This window comes from Paralichthys olivaceus, chromosome 15, assembly GCF_024713975.1.
Source record: "Paralichthys olivaceus isolate ysfri-2021 chromosome 15, ASM2471397v2, whole genome shotgun sequence".
Taxonomy (NCBI): domain Eukaryota; kingdom Metazoa; phylum Chordata; class Actinopteri; order Pleuronectiformes; family Paralichthyidae; genus Paralichthys; species Paralichthys olivaceus.
In genome coordinates this window covers 18,673,371-18,698,726 of record NC_091107.1, presented here as the reverse complement: position 1 = coordinate 18,698,726, position 25,356 = coordinate 18,673,371, and the positions used below count along the sequence as shown (strand labels likewise).

The 25,356-nt window shown below is 42.2% G+C and overlaps 1 protein-coding gene across 1 annotated transcript in view; it reads left to right on the top strand.

The window, feature by feature from the left end:
* Positions 1-24,245, top strand: part of zzef1 (zinc finger, ZZ-type with EF hand domain 1) — a 33,607-nt gene extending 9,362 nt beyond the window's left edge. Inside the window, exons 16-54 of the mRNA XM_020085660.2 lie at positions 114-247; positions 427-497; positions 582-696; positions 834-999; positions 1,111-1,232; positions 1,333-1,455; positions 2,093-2,262; positions 2,360-2,441; positions 2,538-2,739; positions 3,206-3,339; positions 3,450-3,690; positions 3,786-3,865; positions 3,973-4,057; positions 4,153-4,639; positions 4,728-4,892; positions 5,166-5,285; positions 5,416-5,577; positions 5,691-5,823; positions 7,371-7,509; positions 7,630-7,795; positions 7,889-8,151; positions 8,452-8,624; positions 9,972-10,167; positions 10,256-10,419; positions 11,080-11,360; positions 12,049-12,223; positions 12,317-12,449; positions 12,538-12,764; positions 13,161-13,469; positions 13,558-13,658; positions 13,786-13,921; positions 14,136-14,495; positions 14,618-14,761; positions 15,334-15,502; positions 15,610-15,708; positions 15,856-16,021; positions 17,095-17,245; positions 19,858-19,929; positions 21,908-24,245. Coding sequence (XP_019941219.2) covers positions 114-247; positions 427-497; positions 582-696; positions 834-999; positions 1,111-1,232; positions 1,333-1,455; positions 2,093-2,262; positions 2,360-2,441; positions 2,538-2,739; positions 3,206-3,339; positions 3,450-3,690; positions 3,786-3,865; positions 3,973-4,057; positions 4,153-4,639; positions 4,728-4,892; positions 5,166-5,285; positions 5,416-5,577; positions 5,691-5,823; positions 7,371-7,509; positions 7,630-7,795; positions 7,889-8,151; positions 8,452-8,624; positions 9,972-10,167; positions 10,256-10,419; positions 11,080-11,360; positions 12,049-12,223; positions 12,317-12,449; positions 12,538-12,764; positions 13,161-13,469; positions 13,558-13,658; positions 13,786-13,921; positions 14,136-14,495; positions 14,618-14,761; positions 15,334-15,502; positions 15,610-15,708; positions 15,856-16,021; positions 17,095-17,245; positions 19,858-19,929; positions 21,908-21,988 — 6,497 coding nt within the window. The 3' untranslated portion in view covers positions 21,989-24,245. The remainder of the gene's footprint in view (positions 1-113; positions 248-426; positions 498-581; positions 697-833; positions 1,000-1,110; positions 1,233-1,332; positions 1,456-2,092; positions 2,263-2,359; positions 2,442-2,537; positions 2,740-3,205; positions 3,340-3,449; positions 3,691-3,785; positions 3,866-3,972; positions 4,058-4,152; positions 4,640-4,727; positions 4,893-5,165; positions 5,286-5,415; positions 5,578-5,690; positions 5,824-7,370; positions 7,510-7,629; positions 7,796-7,888; positions 8,152-8,451; positions 8,625-9,971; positions 10,168-10,255; positions 10,420-11,079; positions 11,361-12,048; positions 12,224-12,316; positions 12,450-12,537; positions 12,765-13,160; positions 13,470-13,557; positions 13,659-13,785; positions 13,922-14,135; positions 14,496-14,617; positions 14,762-15,333; positions 15,503-15,609; positions 15,709-15,855; positions 16,022-17,094; positions 17,246-19,857; positions 19,930-21,907) is intronic.
* The last annotated feature ends 1,111 nt before the right edge of the window (positions 24,246-25,356 follow it).

Sequence of the window (25,356 nt, the reverse complement as noted above, 5' to 3'; positions counted from 1 at the left end):
GGTGAAAACAAGTTTGTTTAAAAGGTTTCATTCAGTGGATAGTAGTAACTTGTCATGATTGAGAAGAATTTGTGAAAATGTAGTGCTAATATTTTTCATGTTTGTGTTTTTAGTTGTTGATGGTCCAGAGGGTGAATCATTAGTGGAAAAAGCTTTGCACAAGGAAGCAGTCAAGTCTATTCTTAATGGAGCTGCTGTTTTCTTCCCTGATAAACACGTCAGACGAGACAAACTCTTCCACATGATGGTGAGTTTACAAAAGCAATGAAAGGCGTCAGAGGTGCGATGCATACCCTGCACACTCATGATTTACACCCAGAAGCAGACAATTATTTTGTTGACCTTGACCAATCAGCTCCATTTAATAAAGATGATGACACATATTTCTAATTGTGATATATATAATAAATAATCTTGTTTTTACAGAAGAATATTACTGAAGAGGATCAGCCGGAGTCAGTCAAGGTGACGTTTGAATCACTTTGTAATTACTTCAGGTAAGCGCATGTAAACACATCATCATATTCTCACACACACTCGGATCACAATGAATCAGTTACATCTGGGTTTTCTCTTCACAGTGACCAGGATCCAAGTGGCCTTCTCCTGCTCCCACCTAAAGGAGCTCCCTCAGACTTTGACATCAGCCCCATACTGTCAGTCATGGAGACGTTGCTGCTGGTGGCAACACGAGAGGTGAGACCTCTGCTACGCTCACACACATCTAAACTGTGTCAAAGCCTTCTATCTCTTAATGTCTTGAAGTGAAATCACAATGTATTCATCTGCTTTTATAACGATCCTCCTTGTTCCACCTATCTTCTTTCTCTCAGTGTGAGGTTATGATGGTGGATGAGAGTAGAAAAGCCAGTAGGACGGTGCTGTTGTCCTTGTTCTGGGCACTACAGGGTAGTCTGCTCTCATGGTGCTACCTGCAGCTCAAAGGAGGAACTTCCACAGCTGTTGCTATGGAGCTGGCAAGAGGCATCCTAATAAAATGTGAGATACAGTGACCATGTTGCATTGCTGACATAAAAAATGTTCATTTTTTTTTCGTAGAATTTGTTAAATTCAACTTTGATGGGACAATCTATGGTTTTCTCTCATTAGATGTGGATCAGTTCCTTGGAAGCATCAAGACGATTCTCGGTTCCCTGCTGGAGAGATACACTGGTGCTCAAATCACTGACAAACTTGGCAGCTCCATCCTAGCCACAGTCTTCAGACAACTGGTAATACATAATACCTTGTGATTTAGAAGTTTCCTCTTGCACACTTTTAATTTTGGCCCTGCCGAGTGAATAGGAATAATATTTGCTGTTCTCCAATCAGATGATCTTCCTCCTGGAGCTGTGTTCTCTGGACATCCCTCACAGTGTGTTGCTGAAGAGCTTCTCCTCTCTGGTCGAGCTGCTCAAAGGTCTATCCAGTGACACTGGAGACATATTTTCTAAGGTCAGTCCACTCACACACGTCAATGCACATGTTTATGTAAACAGCCTCCCATCCCAATATAGTAGAAAAGGTTGAGAGTGCAGTATTTAGGTCATGGAGGGTTTTGAAGTTAACAGTAATTCAACCAGTGGTGGTAGAAGTGCCCAGATCCTTTATTTAAGTAAAAGAAGCAATACAGCATACTAGTGCATATAACAGTACTCCATTACACTTAAAAGGTCTTGCAGTAAAAATGGTATTATTAGTAAAATGCACATAAAGTTACCCATTTTAGGATTGGATATTATAGAATTATCACATATATATTATTGTTTCAATATTAGACTGGTGTCAGTGGTATTGTTGGATCTGATTTGAACTATTTCCTATTCTGTTGAGGAGTTTAGTCTATTTGCACAATAGATTTCAGAGCTCATCATATGTTTTGTGGAAATATCTTCATCCACAAAACCTGTAAGTGAGATAAACAAAATGCAGTAAAAATTACAACATTTCAGTAGTATAAAGTAGCATAGTAGTAGTAGTATATGAAATACTCAAGTGAAAAACATTAAATTACAAAGCACTTGAGGAAATGTACTGTTGCTGTCCACCACTTAGTGTAACAAGCATTAACTGCACATCATGTCACTGTCAGGTGGACCAAGAGAGCTGGCACCAGCCCCAGCAGCCAGTGGTCCTGAGGAACTGGAAGATGGAGTCGCCTCACAACTATGAGAACAGCCGCCATGAGACCAACATATTTGCCTGCCCCGGTGCTTCCTCTTTTGAGGTGGAGTTTGACGAACGTTGTGAGACAGAGAAGAGGTACTCTCCTTTAAATTGTTCAAATGTGTCATTTCTTTTTTTAAATCCTCTTTACGGATTTTTTTTAACCCGTCTTCTGTATTCCTGATATTCACAGGTACGACTACCTAGAATTCACAGATTCTAGAGGAGGCAAGGTCCGCTACGATATGAAAGTCGGAACTGAGAAGTGGCCAAAGGTGGGATATGGGAAACCTCTTAATTTATCTCCATGTGAAACACGGTTGTTGCTTGATTTCTTTACAGTTATCTGTTGTTTCTCTTTGCTCCTTCAGAAAGTGACATTCGACGCTGGCCCTCAGCTACAGTTCCTCTTCCACTCTGACAGCAGCAACAACGAGTGGGGTTACAAGTTCACAGTGACAGCGCTGGGACTGCCAGACATCACCATATCTTGGATGTCAGACTTACAGCTGCTGGTGGCTCGTCTGATGGGTCGTCTTGCATCAAGAACTCTGGCACTGAAATCCCCTCATGGTAAAAAAAAAACGTTTCCACAACCTTTATCAGACTAAGGCCTGCTCTGAAGGGTCTCTCTGTGTAAAGTTTGGGAATAAACATTTCTAATATTGTAAATTAGGGCTGCTATATTATAGAAAAGGCACAAACGATTTGAGGTTTCGTTTCTGAAGAGTATTTCAGAGTATCTCCGAGTATCACAGATAACGTGATAACGTTGTTTAATATCGCGATGACGATATGACTTGCAATATAAAATATATGAAATATATTGACATGCAGAGCAAATGCATGGTGCATGGAACACCATTTATCACAGTTTTTGCTGTCTTTTGCGACAAGTGTATTGTGCACGTTGATAATGCAATGACGATACATTTTCGATAAATTGTGCATGCAGCCCTATTGTCAATCACTCAATATTTTGCAGACTCTTGATGACAGATTAAATAGCTAACAATTGTGGGTTGCTGTCTATTCTCAGAGATGCGCACTGTAAAAGAGCTTCCATCTTGGAAAATGTCCCACGTTCAGTCATCTCCTTTATGGAAGCCTATCCTGCGACACGGACTGTGTGAAACCAGGGAAACGGGTCATACTAATACACCCACAGATCAGGTATAGTCAAGTCTGTTTAATCCAGTTTTTTGAAGTTACTTTCAAAGGATTACATTATTGCTTTTCCTAATCACTGTAACTATCTCCCCCCTTCTGTTTCTGTGTGGTAGACAAATACATGGTCTTCTGATGACTTAATTAGCTTCCTGGAGGACTTTGCTCGTTGGAACCCCTCACAGGAACTGACAGACAATAGAAAGGAGCTGATGAGGAAGCTCATGCACTCCTGCAGAAAACAGACGATCAGGAACGAGATAGCGGCTGGTTCAAAGACGGACCAAGCTGTGAACGCCATTTGGGCAGCCATGGTGTACCACACACCAGCCCTCAACTGTGCCCTGAAGACCTACGGTAATGCCTATATTCAGTGGTCACAGAGCACAATATTTATTCTTTTTTTTTACTTAGTTGACTCACTTTCTCTATTTTTATCTTCAAATGTGCAGTTAATCAGGACAGCAAATCCTGTCTAAGTGAAGAGTTTGTGCAGGTGTATTCATTAGCCGACAGCATCAGAACGTGGATGGTGAGTGACAGGATTGATATCTCTGTGCATTATCTGATGCAGAATTTAACTAACTAATCATTGTGTGGCTGGACTATTGTGCTGATAATGTATTTTCTTCCTGTCAGCTGGAGATGAAACAGAGATATCTAGTTGGCAAAATGAATGAAGAGAAGGAAAGTATTCTTGATGAGTTTACTATGGAGACATTAGGTGAGGACTAACGTAATCCCACTCTTTATTGTGTCTGCAACTATGTTATCCCCTGAAAATTGTTCTTCTCACTTCTGTTACTTTGTGTTTCCCAGCTGAGATTTGTATTGAGAAGAGCCTCTTGCTGTTCAGATTTGCCCCTTGTGGAGTAACATGCCAGGACATTGACTCTGTCAAAGCTGCAGAGGGCAGCAGTGTGCCATTCTTACGCTCAAGTTCGATCTCAGAAGGAGACTTCCAGCCCAGCTCCTCTCCGGTACCTCAGAGTGCAGGGGCTGAGGAAGGTGGTGAGGCCAAAATTGAACGGAGCAACTCCTCCGGTGCTCAAGCTCAAAACCCAACTTCCTGTGGGCACAGTCGACAAGGCCACAGAGGCTCATCAGAGAGCCTCTCATCCCAGACAGGAGAGCCAGCCTCGCCCTCCACCATCCCCCGTAAACCTCTATTCAGTCGGGCACGCCTACGCCTCCTGTCCTGTCGATCTATAGAGGAGCCCCGCATGATCCCTTCCATCAAGGATCGCTACCCAATTCTCAAACACATCCTAAACTTCATAAGGGACCAGTCTCTCACAACTGCAAGGTTACAGATCTTCTGCCTTCTAAGTTCCATTCTGCATTCGTATAATTGTTCCATACCGGGTGAATTAATCAGATTCTTCTCTCTGTAGCATTCTGCAGACACTGTCCCTAAACAAAGCCCAGGCTCTGAGTGTGTGCAAGGTCCTGGAGATGGTTCAGCAGTGTTTACAATCCCTGGGGAAGCCACACCTTTTCCAAGCCCCTTGCATCTTGTTCCTACAGGAGCTACTGGCCTGCCAGAAAGACTTCACCTGGTACATATATAGGAAATCTTACATCTGACATCTGTTTCACAGGTGTCAGACTCTGTTTTGTTCAATGTAGACTAATTTCTGAAATGTTAAAAAGAGACAAGTGAATCAGACTTATGCTTAAATAGATTTTCCTTAACCCTACTATTAATGATTATATTAGAGATGCTGCAATGTCCTGTTTTTATTTATTAGTTGTTACATTTGTAGTAGTATCCAATATCAGCTGTACAGTAGTATTATCTCTCAAGATTTCCCTGTGTTTTTTCTTTTCAGTTATTTCTCCCACCTGTCAGACAGTGGGCAGAAGCTTGGAGAGGAGGTGAGGCGTTCCTACCATCACTTGGTGCTCATGCTTGTGGAGGCGGTACAAGGCTTCAGCGGCCTCAATGAGAAGTAAGCGATCTTTGCAACCCACCATGTGCACTCATAACTGCATTCACAGAAATTAAAATGTGATTGCAGCATTGATTAGTCTCACTCAAAATGTGGGGGAGGTGGTGTAACCTGTATCCTTACTCTCCAGAGCCCTGCTCCCAGCCCTGTCATGTGTGCAGACCTGCTTGTTGCACCTCCTCGACATGAACTGGGAGGTACACGACCTACCTCTCTTCCTGAACATCAAGCTTCCTGACCTCCTGCTCACCATGTCCCAGGAGAACATCAGTGTTCATGACATCGCCATCAGGTAATATTAGACCCACCTCCTTTTACAAGATGTTAAAAAGTTCTCAGTGAAATTGCAGCCATTCAAGTTGCAGAGGTGATTTATACATTCTGTGGTTTTGATCTCATCTTCAGTCAGTGGACAGAGGAAGATGAAATTACAGACTACAAGAAGAACCAGGAGTGGATGGATGAATGTATGGATGGAATGTTTGAGAAGTGGTACGACAAAATCGATGAGGAAGACTCCATGGAGGATAGGAGAAAGGTACTGTACATCCCAGTGCATAAAAGACATAAAGCTAAGATCATTAGAAAACCAATAGAAATGTCTTTTGAGTGCTGCCAAGGAAAACAAATGGCCCTCACTGTTTAACTTGACTGGCCCCAAGTGCTTCTCTACTCCCTGTTGTCTTTCCTGTGCCTTTTGCATAATAGAGCAGATGTAGGCCTTCAGGAAATGCATGTAGAGACAACCTGCCATTTAAAAAAGATGTAATATCAATAGATATATTTTAGTTCTGTCATCAAGGTTATAACAAGAGTATACAGCCGTGCTAGCAGCTCTGTGAGAATGTGCTCAGCATACGCCTCAAAGAACCCCTGTGACTCATTAGAGGCTAACATAGTCATAGTGACATGCTAATATAATCTTTATTTATATAGCACTTCTCAAAACTACGTTAAAAAGTGCTTCACAACTATGATGAAAAATCACATAAATAAATAACAAAGACAAATTAAACCACAGTCACAGAAGAATTTAAAAAAACTATAATTGTGAAGCCTGACCAGCCATTACAATAATAAAACCTAGAATGAGGGGAATGCGGTACAATAACTGTACGTTATAACCCTTGATTTAAAGGAAGCTACTTCCACAACCCACCATATCTTCCCAGGCAGGGTATTGCAGAGCCTTAGCTCTTATATCAAATACACCTTTCCCCTTAGCCTTCAGCCAGATAAAGGCCCCTGCCAGAGGATCTGAAAGTACCAGCATAAACCATCTGCAATATACCGAGGAGTCAAACCGTTAAGTGTCTTGTAAGTAGTCAAAAGAACCGTAAAACAAAATTTATAACATACTGGAAGGCATGATGAGATAAAAGCATTTTAAATAGTTTCTGGTGAACATTATATTTGCTTAACATATGCTGATGTCTAACCGGTTTCACGTGTTAGTGGCATCTCACACAAAAGCATAATTTTGAAATGTCTAACTAGAGCTCGAACACATCCCATTAAAATGTTGTTTCTGCTTAGAAAGACAAACCTACACATTAAGGGTTGCAACATCGGAGGATATAATGAGGTAGCATCTATTTCAGGGTTTTCCCATTAATTATCAAGACTGAGGCGGGCCGACATATTCTAATTTGTCCCAAGACAGTTTCAAAATAGATCAAAACATTTTGTAGAGATCTTTAACTTGGTGTGTACAGCGCTCTTTGCGGCACTATTTGCAAAGCACTTGCTCGCATTCTGCCTGTGTGATCCATAACACTTTTCAGTCAGACGTCATAGTTTCAGCTGCAGTTGTGGCATACATTACAGTGTCATTCTTTAGACTGTTTACCTCTGAATCTGAATCTGAGTGGCTTTCATTCTTGTGCATCCCCATTATCTCCACTCCATGGAATTAATGAATTCTGTGGGAAACGCTAAATATCCTGTCATAATCCCGAAATCCTTTGTCTTAAACATGGTTTGTGTGTGATGAAAGTTCAACAAGCAACAGGTAAGGAAAAATGTCTATTAAGATGATATTGCTGTGGAAATAAATATACCTGTTTCTATCGTTTCTCTCTGCAGATGCACATGTTTATTGCACGCTACTGTGACCTGCTCAATGTTGTCATCTCCTGTGATGGCTGTGAGAGGATGGCACCATGGCATCGCTATAGATGTCTGCAGTGCATGGACATGGACCTCTGCAAGACCTGCTTCCTCAGTGAGCTCACACACTCCACTACACTGCTCATGCAATCACACACTCCCTGCACTAATAAGTAGTAAATTGGATTAAAGCTTTCGCACAAACCTAACTGTGGATGTGTGCGTTGTTAAATAGGCGGTGCCAAGCCTGAAGGCCACGAGGATGACCACGAGATGGTGAACATGGAATATGCTTGTGACCATTGTCAGGGCCTCATTGTGGGCAGTAGGATCAACTGCAACGTGTGTGAAGACTTTGACCTGTGCTTCGGGTGTTACAATGCTAAGAAGTATCCTGACAGGTGACATATTTGAAGGTTAATCTTGTTGAAATGCTTATTGGCCTTCACCTTAGACTTGTTAACTAAGTCATTTTGAAAAATCTCCATCTCCAGCCATCTGCCCACCCATCGGATCACAGTGTACCCCATGGTGACCATACGAATCAGTGACCGCCACCGCTTGATCCAGCCCTACATCCACAACTACTCCTGGCTCCTGTTTGCTGCTCTGGCCCTGCACACATCAGAGCTGAGCAGTGAGAAGCAGACGGGTGGAGAGTCGCTGGAGAGCAACGCGTTGAGCCAGGCCTCAGCCCTGCAGACACACTGTTCCCAACTCATCACTGACTGTTTGCTGAAGGGGCAGACGGGCAAAGGTAAGTCCAAACCAGAGAGTGGAGAGTTGGATGAGAAGATACCACTCTCTTGTCTATGCTGAATATGAATCAGAGGGAGAGGTTTGATTTCCTTTAGTCATTCATTTTCTCACTGTTATTTATACAGATTGGATGAATTTATGTGCAACAATGTAATTTAGCTTTTTCAGATTACAAATTGTTAAAGGCCTTTGCCTCAATGTTAATCCGTTTGTCAATGTGTTTCTTTGAATCTTCAAATCTGTATTTTTATTTGCATTTTTCCCTTTTATGGCTAACCCTTCTATGTTTTCTGTGTAGGTCTACGGTCCTCCGCTTTGCTTGCTCTGCTGTCCTCCAATGAATCAGCCTCTGATAGTGAGCTGTGTCCAGTCTCTCCAGAGTCCTCTCAGGAGCTCAGTACAGCCACTGACACCTCCTCTCTCCCAGGCAGCACTGCGGCAATCTGCTCCCCATCATCCCCCAGGGACAAGGTGAGGAACAGGAGAATTATAAGACTAAATGATCTTCGACTCTGTTCAGACCTGATATCGGCATCTGTCCTGAGTGATGCAACAACAAGTGGTCAGCTCTGTACAGGTCTGAATCCGTCCTGAATGTGTCCTGAGATCCGAACACTCAAATCACATTGGGAGGTTGTCTGGAATGTATCTGGCCACATTCTTTTTGCATTGTGAATGCAAATGCCTCCTGGGCCACATATGAAGAACCTCCAGCTCAGCTGACGTCCTCTAAACTGCTACAGTTTTATAATGAATCATTATAATTTACACTTCTCAGTGCACATGCATTACTTTTCTCAAATTGGTCAAATCTTTCTTCATAGCTGCGTGCATTCATTTAATCACCCTCTTCTGACCTCTGTCACTTGTTCAAAACCAACACTGTCACCTGACACATTTGTAAACTAATATTGGGTAACAACAACCACCATTTGAACTTCACAAACACAAATGACAGTTCTGCTTTGGATCAATGTCCTGTTGAAGAGGCCAAACTCTGTTCAGTGTTCATTTTCATCCAGAATGTGCTGATATTTAATGGAATCCATTCTTTCCTGTATCGCTGCAATTTCCTTTGTATCCTTCTGATGTTGAATTTTTGATGACTCTTGCATGTTGAAGCTGTTGGGCATTAATGTTGCACAATAGAATGGTGCACCACCACTCCTGTCTTTGCAGGATTTTCCTTTGCTTTTTTCTTCCAGCAAATGTGGAGTTTCATCGAAGAGTTTTCTTGGTTTTCCAGTTTTATATTTCTTGACTCCTGCAGGCTTCGCTGTAACTGCTGCCTCTTAATGGTGCTTTGAACAGCTGGAAGCAGTTTAATATCTTTTTATAGCCTCCTGCTTTATGGGCATCACTTACTTCATTGTCAGATCCTCAGTCAGTTACTTAGAGGAGCCTGTGGTTGTTACCATAAGGTTTGAAGAGTCACAGGATTTATCAGCTGTTTAAATGTCATCAGGTCACAATTCCTAATTACAGCTCTCAACCTGCTTAATGAGTCAATTAAAGCCTTACAAGATAATGAAAGTCTGAGTGTTTTGCATGAAGAGGGGTGTCAGACGTTTGCACATACCAAATATTAGTGTTTACTTTTCTCAGTTTTTGGGATCTTGAAAAAAGGAATAGGCTGGTTTTCAATGTCTGTATACTGCAGGCGTTGTATTTACTTACTACTTCAAAAAACTTAATTTGCCCAGGGGTGCAACATTTGCATAAGACTTTATTAAATCTATCATATAGGAAATATAGTAAATAGCATTCTATAGTTCAATATAGCAATCTCCTGAATTGCTTTCATCATCTCTCCACCAGTGTAAGCCATCAGGCAAGGAGAAAAAGACAAAGGAGGTGGGCTCTCCTCCCCCTGCTCTTCCAGAGGTGTTGTCGCCCCCAAGCACGGGTGAAGGAGAGAAAAAGAGGCTGGTTACTCAAGACACTCTGGATTCCCCAAGTCTTAGCCAGACACCCTCTGTGTCCAGCGAGGACCCTCTCTCTCCTCTGGTCCGGCGTAAGTACTGAGATTACATCAATCAAGACAGTTTTTTTTTCCCCATTGTTGTCAGGATCAACCATATGTATTCTTTTATCGCTCTCAGCATCTGAATCTGGACCAGGGACAATCAACTCCCCAGCATCAGATGTTGTAAAGGAGACTGATGAGAGGCTGCCGCAGGTTCCCCTCCAGGAGCATGTGTTCTCAGAATGCTCCAGAGAGAGGATCCTTGGACTTCTTGCAGCCATGCTGCCCCCAGCCAAACCAGTATGTCAAACATTCATTTAGTTGTCTGTTAAGTATGAAGTTGCATCCAGCAGCCAGTTATTGTAGCTTAGTTTAAATAGACATAAAAGACAAATCCTCCTACCAGCACCTCTAAAGCTCACTAAATACCATGGGTTCTATTCAAGGTTATGTGCCATTTGATTACTTATATGGACACAAAAAAACTTCTTAGAGTCTCATCTTCACCTTAGATCAACCAACAGAGACTCCAGAAAATCACTGCTCCTGACCAAGAAATAGTCAGCAAATTACAGATTAAACAAATGAGATACATCAGGTTACTAATTGATCTATAAAGTTGCTGTTTGGTGCATTTTGTTGTTTTTGACCTTTATGAACATCTTAACTATCTGGCTGCTGGCTATAGTTTCATATGGGCAAATAAAAGAGCAGTATTTATCTTATCTTAGCAACCAGATTTCCCAAAACCTTACCCTATGCTTTATGACTTTAGTGCCATAGTTTAAATGTACAGATTAAACAATTACACCAAAATCACTTACGGCAGACTAACTGAATTATTTTGTACGCAACATACACTCATGTTCCTAAAATGTTTACAATTCACTAAAATGCTCCAGTATTTACTTTTTAAAAATGCTGTAAATAACATTTATATTGTCTTTTCTGTATCCTCAGGGCTGCACCCTGTGTCTGCCCAGTCTGAGTTCCATCTTGCCGCAGCTTTTCAGAGCAGTCATCTCCAACGCTGGCTCTCTGAATGAGACCTACCACCTCACGCTTGGACTTCTGGGTCAGTTGCTGCTCAGAATCCCTCCAATGGAGGCCGACATTGCAGTCACAGAGGCTCTAGCTGATAAATACGAGTTGCTGACACAAGGAGAGGCCGCCACTTCAGACACCGAGGGTTGGAGGACCACTCAGCTGCTTTTCAGCCTCGGAGCCGTCTGTTTAGACAGGTATAACACATGAAACCTAATGATACCAGGGTTTTTTCTCATTGTATAGATCAAATGAACATTGAAAAGGACTGATAGACGACCTGACAGCATTACTTAGAAAAAGAACAAAAAAGAAAGAAAGAAACCAAAGTCGCAGCATCTAAAACACTTTTTCCAATATTTAGAAACAAAGTTAGCTAACTGATAAGCTTCAAAATTAAACAACCATTCCATTCTGTCATCACCAGTGCACCAGAACATTTTTCAGATTTTTAAAAAAGCATTTCACATAATTTAGTCACAGTAATAACTAAAATATCATTACTTGCATGTTCATGCTTGTTTTTAAATTGCGACGTGGGCCTGGCAGCTTCAGTTTCATCATTGCCAACATTGGCACTACTTTGTTAAATTGCACAATAAAAGTTAAATGTTGGATCTAAGGCTGCATGTCTATAAACTGTAATTATACAAATTATATTTAATGAAACTGAAATGTTGTAACCATTGTTTCTTAATTCCTGTGTGAATTGAAGACATGCTGCTTTCCTTTGTGTGTTTGTTTCATTTGTACAACTCCATTAACACCATATCTGATAAATAGTTTATTAAGAGATTGTTGTTCTATTGTTGTTTGTTCTATTAACAGGTGTTGAACAAGCAGTCGCCCCCCCATCATCTGTAATTGTTTTCTTTTCTTGCACAGTCGTATTGGTCTGGATTGGGCGTGCACAGTTGCAGATATTCTACACAGTCTGAACACTTGTCCTGAGTGGAGCCCGGTCATCGCTGCCTTCACTGATCATTGCGTTCAGCAGCTGCCGCAAACTCTCAAGCGCACCAACCTCTTCACCCTTCTGGTGCTGGTGGGCTTCCCTGAGGTAGGTAGAATACCCACAGCTGGATAGAGTTGTTAACTTTTTCCTGACTTTCCAAAGCCAATTGTGACTTATATCTGTGTGTGTGTTTGTCAGGTGCTGTGTGTGGGCACCCAGACAGTGTTTATTGATAACGCCAATGAACAGCACAACATGATCTTGCTCAAACACTTCACGGAAAAGAACCATGCAGCAGTGGTGGACGTTAGGACACGCAAGAGAAAAACAGGTTAGTGTTGTAGTAGCACTAATAACATTGCTAGTGTTAAGAAATGAATATGGAATAAGCAGTGTCTGAGCCTTTCCTTCTTCCATAGTGAAGGACTACCAGCTCATCCAGTCTCAGGAGTCCACCCCAGCCAGCCTGCCAGGACAGTCAGAGGACCAGGGATCCCCAAAGACGCTGCTCAGCCGCTACCTGAGCAATTTCACCTCCATCATCAGCCACCTGCTGCAGACCAGTCTGGACAATGGCTCTCCTGATGCTGTGGAGGCTTCCTGGGTCCTGTCCTTGGCCCTTAAAGGCCTCTACAACACACTCAAGGTACCTGCCGTGACTTGGGATATGATGCGATAGGATTAACTTTATTGATCCAGAGGCAGACACTGGTTTGTTACTAAAGACCACAAAAAAACATGCAAAATAAATTGACTGAAACATAGAGACAACACAATATACAAAGAAATATCACCGATGCAGTCCACAACAGGCAAAGAATGAACATAGTTCATTTGCAACAACGAGAATCAATACAGGCTACAGACCAAAGCCAATTCCTTAGTTCATTAATCCACTGTAGTGGAGTGATATTGTATTTCATCCCCACTCCAAAATCTAACCTGTCGGTGGTAATATCTGGAGCTGCCACAGGAGTAATTGCCATAGATGATCAAAATCAGAAAAAAAAGATTTCTGATTCCTTGTGATCCTCTTGTTTAGAAGCACGGAGTGGAGGAAGCTCAGGAGGCCATCCAGCAGTCAGGACTGACTCAGCTGCTGGTGAGGAAGTGCAGCAAGGGGACGGGCTTTAGCAAGCTGTGGTTGCTGCGAGATCTAGAGATCCTCTCCATCATGCTCTACTCATCAAAGAGGGAGATCCACTCCATGGCCCAGGACCCCGAGCGAGACCAAAGAGAGCAGGACAAGGAGCACGACTCGGACCACTCCAGCTGCTGTGCCGATGAAACTGACGTCAACAGGCCCGACCCCTTGGAGGGTCTCGATGAGGAGACAAAGATTTGCTTCCAGGTGATGAGCGAAACTGTTCATAATATGAGCAGCTAGATATAATGCAATTGCAATACAATAATCCAAAGTCCTTTTTTTTCCAACACAGATCACCCATGATGCCTTAAACGCCCCTCTGCCCATCCTGCGAGCCATGTATGAGTTGCAGATGAAAAGAACCGACTCTTTCTTCCTGGAAGTGCAGAAGAGGTCAGCATCAACTTCCACATGGAGATTTTCTCTAAATACTCTCATATCTGTATATGATCCAGCATGGCCAAGTGAACCACCAGAACCTGGCTACATTGTTGTCATTGTGCCTTTTTGTTATTGTCAGATTTGATGGAGAAGAGATAAAAACTGACGAGACAATCCGTACGCTGGCTCAGAAGTGGCAGCCCAACAGGCGGCCTAGCTCTGAGGAGAGGAACACCAAGGCTGTGGACACTGATATGATTGTGGTGTCCTGTGTGGTGAGTGTTAAATTCTTTTAAATAGAAAACATCTTGAATATCTAATCACATTACACAGTTTTGCAGTCAGTGCTTTGCTTTGATTAGGAGTGGTTGTTTGGATCATTACTAATATGTAGGAACTGTGACATAAAAAGATAAAATCGAATGAGAGAACGTTCTTTTTCATACGACAGTTTCTTTGCATATCTTCATCGTTGTCCTCATCCCTCAGTCTAAACCCAGTCACTGTGAAAAGGCCACAGAGGAGGTCAACGTCGTGGCCCAGAAGCTCATCACCAATTCAGAGAGCGACTTACAGCTCAGCTACGCCAAACAGAGGCGCACGAAAAGCTCAGCTCTTTTGCACAAGGAACTGGATGTGCGTAGTAATCGGGCAGTCCGTCAGTATCTGGTGAAAGTCAACCAAGCCATCGCGACGTTGTACGCCCGCCATGTGCTGGCCTCGCTGCTGGCTGACTGGCCTGCGGAGACGGCACTGAGTGAAGAGGCCCTGGAACTGAGCGGAGCCTCACACATGGCCTACATCCTGGACATGTTGATGCAGCTGGAGGAGAGGCCGCTCTGGGAGAAGGTAGGAGTTTTTCTTCCTGTTGGTAAATAAAAGTTTGTCTTGTATGCAAATGATTATGCACATATGATACGTTATAAGTGTTTTGTGGATTAATGTGATGGGGATATTCTGTAATTGGTCAGATTCTTCAGAGGGTGCTTAAAGGTTGCAGTCAGAGTATGCTGTGCAGTCTCTCGCTCACTGCTTGCCAGTTCATGGAGGAGCCAGGTATGGCCGTGCAGGTCAGAGAGTCCAAACACCCATATGACAACAATACCAACTTTGAGGTAAGTAAATGATGCATTTTTTCTCTAATATTTTATTTATTCTACTATTTTCTCAAAATCAGCCTTTGAGCTGGCTACACAATGGAGGTTGTGTAGCTACAGATGGTATTAGTTCAGAGCCGGACACACACTGCGATTTAAGCTAGATTTTGACGTGATTTGTTGTGCAACAAAAATTAATGTTTTCAGATTTGTTGCCCGTCATTTGTCGTGCAGTATATCTGTTTCCTTAAAATCAGCACCTTTTCCCTCACTGCTTTTACGCAAAATGGCAAAGCACAATAGTTGGAAATATAGTTTATAGCTGCTAGTATTTGCACAGCATGTTTCTTCCTTGTTAGCATAGTAAGCAAACAAGCTTCAACTTCTTCTTCTCTGACAAAAACACTGGCCCAGAGCTGGTCTGGAGGAGCCGACAGCTACGCACAGTGCTGTCGGGTCATACAGTTGGACCGCAGAGTGTCCGTAAATCGTGAGCTTTGACATATGAACTATCATGTTTTCGTATTCTGAACTCAACCTTTTTCGATCAGTTGATAGACTTTTCTGTGTCCATCTTTTGTCTTTGTCAGGACAAGGTGCACATCCCAGGAGCGATCTACCTTTCAGTAAAATTTGACTCGCGCTGCCACACAGAGGAAGGTTGTGATGAGCTCATCATGTCCAGCAGCAGTGATTTCCTCCAGGATGTCCACAATTTCAGTGGCTCCCCTCAGAAATGGTCCGATTTTGAGATCCCTGGTGAGGAAATTAAAAACAAAAGTCATTTATGTCTTTGTGTTGTGTTTACTGTTCATCACTAAATCACTTGACCAACATGATGAGCCTGCTGTGTGGGTTTCTCTCAGGTGATACCCTGTACTACAGATTTATGTCGGACATGAGCAACACAGAGTGGGGCTACAAGTTAACCGTGACAGGAGGTCACAGAGGACGATTCCAGACAGGTACTCTACATTAGAACATGAAGACACCTTTATATTTTGCGTTAAGGTGTTTCAGTAACTCTACACGAGTAAAATACAGATTGACCTCAAAATGAGGTGGGTGAGGTTATCAGGTTGATCATCCTCTCTGCACTTTTTTTTTTTTAGGGTTTGAGATACTGAAGCAAATGTTAGCAGATGACCAAGCGCTCAGTCACCTGCCACTAGCTGACATATGGGAGTGGCAGGTGGGCGTGGCCTGTCGCCAGACCGGGAACCAGCGACTCAAAGCCATTCACTTGTTGCTCCGCCTCCTACAGTGTCAATCACAGACGTAAGCACGACCAGGATTTGTATATTTCTATCTCTTTACTTCTGATTCTTTGCCATTTAAATTCATTTAAATGTATAGACTTGTATTGTTATGTATCGACATGAACAGTAAAATGCACAAAGGTTTTTACTTGGGCATCAGGCTCATCCACTGAGACCTCAGTAAAGGAATTTGGTGTAGAGGATCCAGTTCCCATTTTTACCTCAGTGTTTTTCCATGGAGGTGCAGGATTACTGCTCCACACAGTTTGCATAAAAGCCTTCACTAATCCCTCCTGTAGTTCTGTGGTAGAGGAAGTTACCACGGAAACGGGGTAAAGGATGTGTTTAGAAATTTGCATATGTCAGGAATGACTTGGCCACTGTCTGGTCCCAATGACAACATTACACAATTTATGGGAGGGTTGTGCTAAACACGTCACTAAATGTGAAATTAAGACTTTAGGACATCCGATGTGGGGAAAAAGTTTTGTCTTTTACTTCAGGTAGATTTACATTGGTATTTAATCAGGTCCTAACATTCAGACTTTATTTGTTGAGCACTTTTTCAATAGAAAGGTGTGATTAAAAACAATACTATTCATTCACCCATCCATTCGCAGCCCAATACAAAATGAACAGGAGCTAAATAAACACTAACACAACAATATTGTAAATCTCATGAATTTGAAATGAGGAACCACCAGAGGCAGGAAAGAGAGATAAAATAAATTAAAACTAAAAGAGGATTAAGTGAATCCAGAGGAAAAAAAGTAATGTTTCAAAATGAAAGTAAGTGAGTAAATAATTGAATAAATAAATGAATATAATAGAATCAAATAGTTTTTTTCTGTAAAACATTCTAAGATAAATAAAAAGTGAGGTGGATAAATTAAACCAAGTTCAGTTAAAAAACCTGAAGACTTGAATTTCATTTTTAAAATATCCACATTTAAGCTGTGTTGAACGATGTTTGTGTTCTCACACTCGGAGACTCTTTTCACATTCATCTGTTTCTGAGCTCAATTTAAATTTGAGCTTGAGATTTCATTTTCAACTTTGCTTTTTTGCGTGTCCATGTTGTTTTACTAACAGAGCGTGTGAGCTGACGCTGCTGCGACCTCTGTGGCAGCTATTCATATCGATGGAAAACAGCCTGAGCCAGGATCCCACCGGCATCACTGTGCTGCTGCCTCTTCACAGAGCCCTCACCGAACTGTTCTTCATTGCAGAGGCCCGTGCTATTGTGAGTGATGCGCACACACACACGTGCACATGTGCAGGCTGGGCCAAACAAAAGGTCACATTGGGTGGTGCTGTATGGGTGTTGTTAGGGCTGGAGATATTTTAGCTATTTGTTTCGTCTTATTCTTTTTCTTGTGATGACAGCATTATTGACTTTGTAGGTGAACGGTGAAATGGAATCAACAACGCTGAATGTGTAGAAACTATTTCTCTTGTCTGCTCTCCTTTAAGACAACCTGTCCATTTTCTTTTTTTTTGGTTTGAACAATCAGAATAAGGTTATTTTGGTGAAACTATTAATTACTCAACATTTTATTTTGACCTCTTTCTTTCCCCCTCTCTCGGTCTTTATCAGTCTCTGAGATTTGCATGTTTTTCTTCAGCCCACCTGTTCTGTGCTGGACTCAGGGCCAAAGCCTGGCTCTGCCATCTGCCAGACAACACAGTGCCACACTGGCTCCCTTCAGACTGCTCAGGAGAGGAAGGGATGCTATCCATTTTATGATGCTTATGGGTTCTCTCTCTGTCTAAATTGTCTTGAATTATTAATGAGGAGTAGTCTCAAGGATTATTATTGCACCGTCAGCCAGGAGTTTCCCATCTGTGAATGCAATTGAACCAGACAGTCCCAGAAGAGCAAAAAAATATATTTCAGTTCTGGTCGGCAAAGCCTGAGGCTGTTGACCTGACAATAAAATGACATGAGCTGACTTGTCATTCACGATGGATTCTGCATTTCCATCTGCACCCACTGACTCTAGCATGTGAGGGAGCCGTGTGTGTCAAACCACCACCAGGGGGCAGTAGAAGTACTCAAGCTTTTCATCCACGGTTTTGCAAGAGCTAGAGATGATGGTGGTAGCACAGGGAAATTCAGAGGTCCGTGGATGAAATCTTTGTAGTGTTTAGCAGAAGAGCACACATGGTGGCTGTTAAGGTAGCTGCTTCATTTTTACCATCTAAATGTTGCTTGCATTTTCCAGATAAAACAGTGAGTTCTGGCAGGTGATGCCCTTGTTTCAGGATGCAAGTGGCTGTGAGCTGGACATGAATAAAGCCAGTGAATGTGATTCCAAACTTTGTCTCACAAGCAGTCCGTCATGCATCATCTAGACTGGATTCAAGTGAAATTAAAGCTGTAAGCAGCGTTGAACAGGCCCTTGCACCCCATTTCATGTCCGGGCATGCTACATATGCCGACCGCATTTTAGATGTGTAGATAAAACGTGGTGCGTAGAAATGTTGGAGTGGGAGCCATTTTGCCACACCTACTCAGTCTTGGCATGTACATGTATTAAGGTCAGGAGTTTTATCAAACGTCAAGTTTGCAGCAGATCTGAGAGTGCACTGTGAAGTGATAACAACTTCCTGTGTCATACTGAATCATACGTATCTTGATTGCACACAGAGATTTTGATGTGAATCTGATCAATTCTGTAGAAGGAGTTTGAATATGGCCGACTATACCTGTTGGGTTAAGGCTATAGACCCAAGAGGCTTTTTTGTATGTCTTAGCATGCTATGTGCTGCCGAGTTTCATGAATGTATGTAACGTAGTGCAGGGGCTGCTTCATTAATTCATAATAATTCCTTCCATTTCAATAGAGGTCAGTGGCTTGGGCCCTAACTTTACATAGTGTCCCTATACTGTTGCAGGAGCTCATCACATCATTAAATAATGAGGCAGCACTGGTATTATGCTAATACAGAGGAGTAACGTCACTATTTAAACCACACATCAGCTGTAAGTATCAATGCTCTGCCTATAACACAGAGCACCGTCTGTCAACATCCTCCCATAGAGTAAAGATGTGTGTGGACTAAAGTTGGTGGCTCTCGTGTCATGCTGACATGTGGGCTTAGCTGCACTGATGACAAACAGCGGAGGTCAACAGCTCCATGTTGACACCGCGGTAAAAATCATGAGCGTTGGACACATCATCGGTCCTGCTGTGGTCGAATTAGGTCTCAATATATAATATTTTCTGGCCAGTGTCCGTTCACATTCCAGCGTCAGGTCTTTTCCTTTGCAGGCACATAAAGATTAAGCCCACGTCAAGTGAGATTCAGTGCACTCTCTACCCCAGGAAGTGAACAGTTATATTTAGGAATCAAAACAGCATGTCATGCGCTATTGACTGTACAAATCGTCCTAGGATGTTCCCCAGCATAAACACTGGGGGTGCTTTGAGATGGATGGCGACCTGGGGGCTCTGGACAGTGTCTTCAGCTCTGTGAAAGCTCCATTTGGCCGGTCTCAGTCCATTTAGCCTCATTGTTGTCTCAGTCTTTATTCTTATCTGTGTTCCTCAAACTCCTCGTGCTTGTGTAACCCGAGGTACGTCTCTCCCGTCGAGCTGCAGTGGAAGAATTTTTCAGTTGTTTATAATTTTAAATTACTTTTCCAACATTCCACAGCTCAATTTGATGCTGAGATGGAGATGAAGAGTTGCGATGGAACCAGGCCTCATTTCTAAGTGAATTCATCTCTTATATAAGCTTGTCTTGTGTCTCTGGAAGCTGGCTCTATTCATCTGGCCTGTGAGGTGAATCTGTGATTGTAATGTTGCAGAAGAAGCATTATTTATTACGAACATTTGACTTGTTTCTCAGGCACAGGGCATCCTCCAGGAGTACTTATTAGCCATGACCACTGACGAGCAGCTCCTCAATCACACTGCAATGGTAAGACTTCTCCACCTTGTTTGTTGTGTGTCACTGAATAACCATTTGTGCCTTGATAAATTCAAAGTCCTCCCAGCTGCCAGGCTCCCTCAGGTCGTCTTTAGTGATTTTCAGTTTTGAATTGTTATCTGATGTGTACAAAAGCTCAGACGACGTATCTATGAATCCTGAGATGCTGTGAAATTATGCAACTTTCTTACTTTACCACGCAGTCCCATTGATTGAATGGCTGTGAGTCAGCTAGCGGCTGGAGTCTCTATTGCTAGTGAATCACCAAGCTGTTGACACCCAGCAGATCCTTTGGCACTCCCCCTCCCCTTGTTTTGAATGTGTGGGCAGCACTCAGGACTAATGTATTTGGTAATTACAGGCCATTAGCATTTGTGGCAGTGAGAGCCACAGCTCTGTACTCCTGTCTGGACCCCTTAAACACAGCAGAGGAACCTGAAGGAGCAGAGGATGTGGTGGAGAAAACACTGTGGGTGGTTCTGTTGAGCAGTTACCTAATACCCGTCAGGTTGAAAACTAAACCATAGGTGACTTGGCAAGAGTCAAAACTATTGTGATAACAGTGATGTACAGTCCAATAATAAATTGGCTGAGGGTCAAATATTAGAAGAAGGTTGCAAAGCTGTCCAAAGCAAACAGCTTCCTGTACTGCAGACTGCATTTGGTTGTTGTGTTCACTCAATTAAACTTGGGCACATCAACCACTGTGATGGATCAGGGCCTTACCTGGAGCTGTACTAGAGCTTTTAGTGTCTAGGGCCCTGTTAAGACCTGGTATTAACATCCAACCTGAGAGAATTGGTCACAAGTGGTCGGCGTTAAATTCGTCTGTTCATGCCTGACATTAAAATGTGTCCTGAATGAGTCTCCTGTTAACACCTGTGATCGGATCTCACGTCCCTGCTCTGTATGTACGTACATTTGAACGGGAGAGAGATGGAGGGAGGTTGCAAGTGAGCAGAGTCAAGACAGACTGAATGAATGAATGTTGGCAGCTGAGAAGAAAGATTTTACCCATTTAAAGGTTCAGTATGTTGGATTTAGATGAAAGAGATCTATTGGAATAAAACAAATCATAGTGATGTTTTCACTAATCATCTAAATAGTAAGAATTGTTGTTATCTTTACCCTAGAATGGGCCCTTTAAATGTCAATACTTTATTAATATATCTGAAGCAGGTCCTCTCTACAGAGGTTTTTTTACATTCAAATATAAATTATCAGAAAGAACCAACAGTGAAGGTGCAAATAACGGAACTTAAAAAAACTGAAAATAATTTGGGACATTTCGATGCACATAATTTGGTCTGCATCAAACATTAGATGAATGAATGACAAGCCTCCTGTTTGCACTTAGCCAACTACAAAAAGAGTGATTGGAATCTGATTCTCTGTTACTCATCATTCTGAATGTTTTAACAGATTTAACAGACATGTTTTGATACCGCAGCTATTTCCGATTTAATGAATTAAGAATCAAATCATTTAAGTCAATTTCGTGTAATATTTAGAGATTTTGGTGTGAGGGTGATGTTCATGGATCAGTCAGCAAACACATGAGGATTCATGGTAAACTGGTGTAAAGTCAGACTGTTCATCTTGGAATAGAAGTGCTGTATGAAAATGAGATGTTGAGCCAGTAGAAGCACAGTCATCTTAAACAACGACCAAATGACTGATGGCCCCAACCTGCAGCTCCAGGTGAACAGCTGTCAGTGAAGCAAACAAATCCACTCAAAGGCAGCACAGGTGTTTAAGCTCTTAGCCATTTAAAAGGTGAAATAAACCACACAGATGTCCTTGCACCATTTATTCACTCTCAGTTTGCCTTTTTATCATCACTCAACATGCAGAGCACAGTGCAGATGAAAAACGAGCTTTCAATTCATAACTTCAAACTCTCTCCCTGCATTCATTCTTCTGTATTTCATTCAATTACTGATGCACCTTTTTTCCCCTCATTGTTTAGGCTCTGAAGAACATTGCTGCCATCAGCCTGGCTATAAATTACCCCAATAAATCTACCAAGCTACTCAACATGTCCCCCTGAGAGAGATCTGCTGAGAGGAACGAGGACAGCGACCTGTAGGGGACACGTCCTGACTCAGCTAAGTTCGCTCTGAACAAGGAACAGAGCGGCGAGGGAGGAAAACCTCTCTGACCACCCAGTGCTTACCCTCTAACAGGACCCCCGCTCTCCACGCTGGTAACTCACTGACGCACTGTGGACATGGGCTGCGGTGGTGGTGGTGGTGAGGGAGGGGGGGGGACTCGCAGAGCACTTTCCACTCTTACTCACAATCCTTTTTGCCTTAGGTGAGTCCAGTTTATCAGCATGTCCATTCACTGGAACAGGAACAATATCTTTTTTGTTTAGTTTTTTACGTTTTTACTTGAAGATGCCATGCTTGAGGACATGAAGTGTGCCAAATTTGCAACCTTTACAACCTTTTTTTCTCCCCCACCCCCTTAACAGCAGCCACTCCGGGTTACATAGTTGATCATGCCGAAAACAGGTCACCTTGGCAACTTGCATGTCTCAACGGACATGTAGAGCATCCTAAAAATACTGTCCAGGACAGTGGAGTCTCATTTGTCACCACAGGGAGAAAGAACTGACCTACAAGCTCATTCCGCTCCTTCCTTCCTTCCTTCCTTCCGTCCTTCTGTCCTTTTAAGATGTACTTCCTTTCGTCCCACTCACCTTCTCACGCTCTCATTTTGCTTTTCAGACAACAGAAGTAGTTGATGGTATTTTAGAGGGTTGCCTTTGCAAAGAAAGATCAGTACATTATCAAAAATATCCAAAACTTGTAATCCAAACTAAGCCCCACTTTCAAACTGAAAAGGATGAAGATGATACTCATTTAGCCATAATCTTTGCATAGGAGGACAATTAACATTACAGCTGAGGGAAAACACTCTTGCAATGCATTCCTCTCAATTATAGGATTTTAACCCCCCCAACGAGTAAGTGAATGAAAGGCAATGATGCCAAATAATCATGGGAATAAACAACATCAGAATTGTTATTGGGACATCCAGAATTTACGGTTTTATCCGCACATTTATTTAATATATACTGTACGTTTCAGCAGTTAAGCATCAAGATGTTTTCACAGCAGTGAAAGCAAAGCTGAATTGATTCCCTTCCCCACCGTACCTTGTGTGTCATGAAGAATTCAAGAAAAACGCAAATAACTTGTTTCCCACTAATACACAGATGGACACTCACATCCCTTGAAATACTCTTTGTCAAGAATCTTCAAAAAGAAAAAGTGACTGTAAAATACACTTACTCACCACTTTCATAATTAATATTTGTTAAGCTGCAGGTTGTTTCTTAGATACTGATTTACCTCATCTGTTGTTATCGCACAGATAATCTGTGTGGAGCTTCCTTAGATGAGTGTGACTTCTGCATCGCATCACATTGACTGCACATGTGACAAAGCTGAGATGCAGCGGTAGCCACATCACTCACATGTACTGTCATTTCACGTAGAGGAAGCGCCTGGTTTTGTCTTGTTGGTAAATCTAAACATCAGTTTGAAAGAGAGGGAGTAAATAAGGTTGTGTTTCCCAATCATTACTGCATTAGTTCCAGATGAAGTAGTTATTATAGCCGTGGGACGTCATGGTGGTTTTATACCAAAGAAACCAGTCATTGTGAGCCATGAGAGTCTCTGTTCATCACTTATCACATTGCGACCCTGTGTGAAGCTGGAGCAGAGGAAACCATTAGACATCGTTCTGCTTTTTTTTTTTTCTTCTTCTTTTAATTTATTTTTATTTTTTACTTTTAATTTTGAACTGGTCCCCACAAGGACCGTACGATAGCTCAGTGGTTTTGTTTACACAAACATCAGCTGCAGTGAGGAAAGAGGAAGACACGCATTTCCTCCATTTGGCTTCTACGACGCCTCGCCTATCTACAACGTGCCTATGGTTAAAAATGAAGCAATCATAATTTAACTCATGTTAGTGGAAATAGTTATTAATTCTATTTTAAAGAGAAATATATTGTTTAATTTGAAAGTTTTTTGTAACTTTTTACTTTTAATGTTGGTTTCTCTTTTCGCGAGGATACTTGATTTTTGAAGCTGACTAATTTGAATGTACATATCTGTGAATATTAATGCACAAGAGAAGGACTTTGATATCTACCCCTTACAAATAGAAACTTTATTGGGCACTAACAGGTGGACACTGATTTTGATTTTGTATGCATGGCACATTGAAGGTTTAAAAAGAAGTTTGGGTTGAAATGTGATTCATTTGTAATTAAAATAGAAATTACTTCAGTATAACTTGTGCTGTCATTTTATTTACGTGTTGACTCAACGTGGAATAATGATGTATTGGTCACTCTGTCAGTACACACACAGATACTGTAATCAGGGATCCAGTAGCATCAGTTTCATGCTGCGTCTGTATCCCGAAGAAAACAAGTACAAACATCTCCTGTAAGTCAATGGAAAATTGCGGTGTCCCTTCTGTTCAGTCTCTTCTTGTGTTACCTCAGAACACCGTTACCCTCTGGTCTGCCTCCACGCTTCCTCCGCCGCTCCCCTGCCTCTCATCTGGAGTCTCGTGGACGACGCTGATGACGGTAGTGATGATCACTGAGGCGATAATGACATCAAACGGAGGAAATATTCAATAAGGCAACAGATGATTCAGTGCCCCTCTGCGCCACCAAAGCCCCCACACCAGAGTGACTCAGCTCTCCTGCCTCCCCGCCCTCCCCCTCCGCTCAAACCTTCCCTCCTACTGCTTGTCCTCCCTCCGCTCTGTCTCCTGCCTCTGTTGATTGTTCACCCAGGATCCCAGAGCTGTCATTTACCCGAGATGAAAAAAACCAGCCGTGCATCGAGACGAAAAAGGCTTCTAATAAGCATGATGTCATCATGATATAAGGGAAGCCTTGGCAAAGCTGGGTGATGCTTTGCTGGCATCAGAGATCTGGGTCAGGGGGACATTGTGAAATCATCTTTATGTTTCCTTGATTATATTTGTATTGCCCATACTCACAAAACATAGTTTGTATAGGACTCAACAATCTGTACAAGGTGCAACATTCTCTGACCCTAACCCTCGACCAGAGAGAGGAAAAACTACCAAAAACTAATTATTTGGAGGTAAAATACCCAGAAACCTCTGAGGTAAAGGATCCCTCTACCTGGATGGACATAACTGCAAGAGATGCCACTTGTAACAGAGCACATCAACAAAACAACAATATTTACATCTTTCATGAGAAAGAACGGTGATTAACATAAATGAAGAGGTGTATCAATGTACACTGACCAAACAAATGAAGGGAACACTTAACTCATCTGATCTTGATGAACAAATTATTCAAGTTGAAAATCTTTACTGATGTACATTCTATAATTTGTTGAGAAGAAAATGATG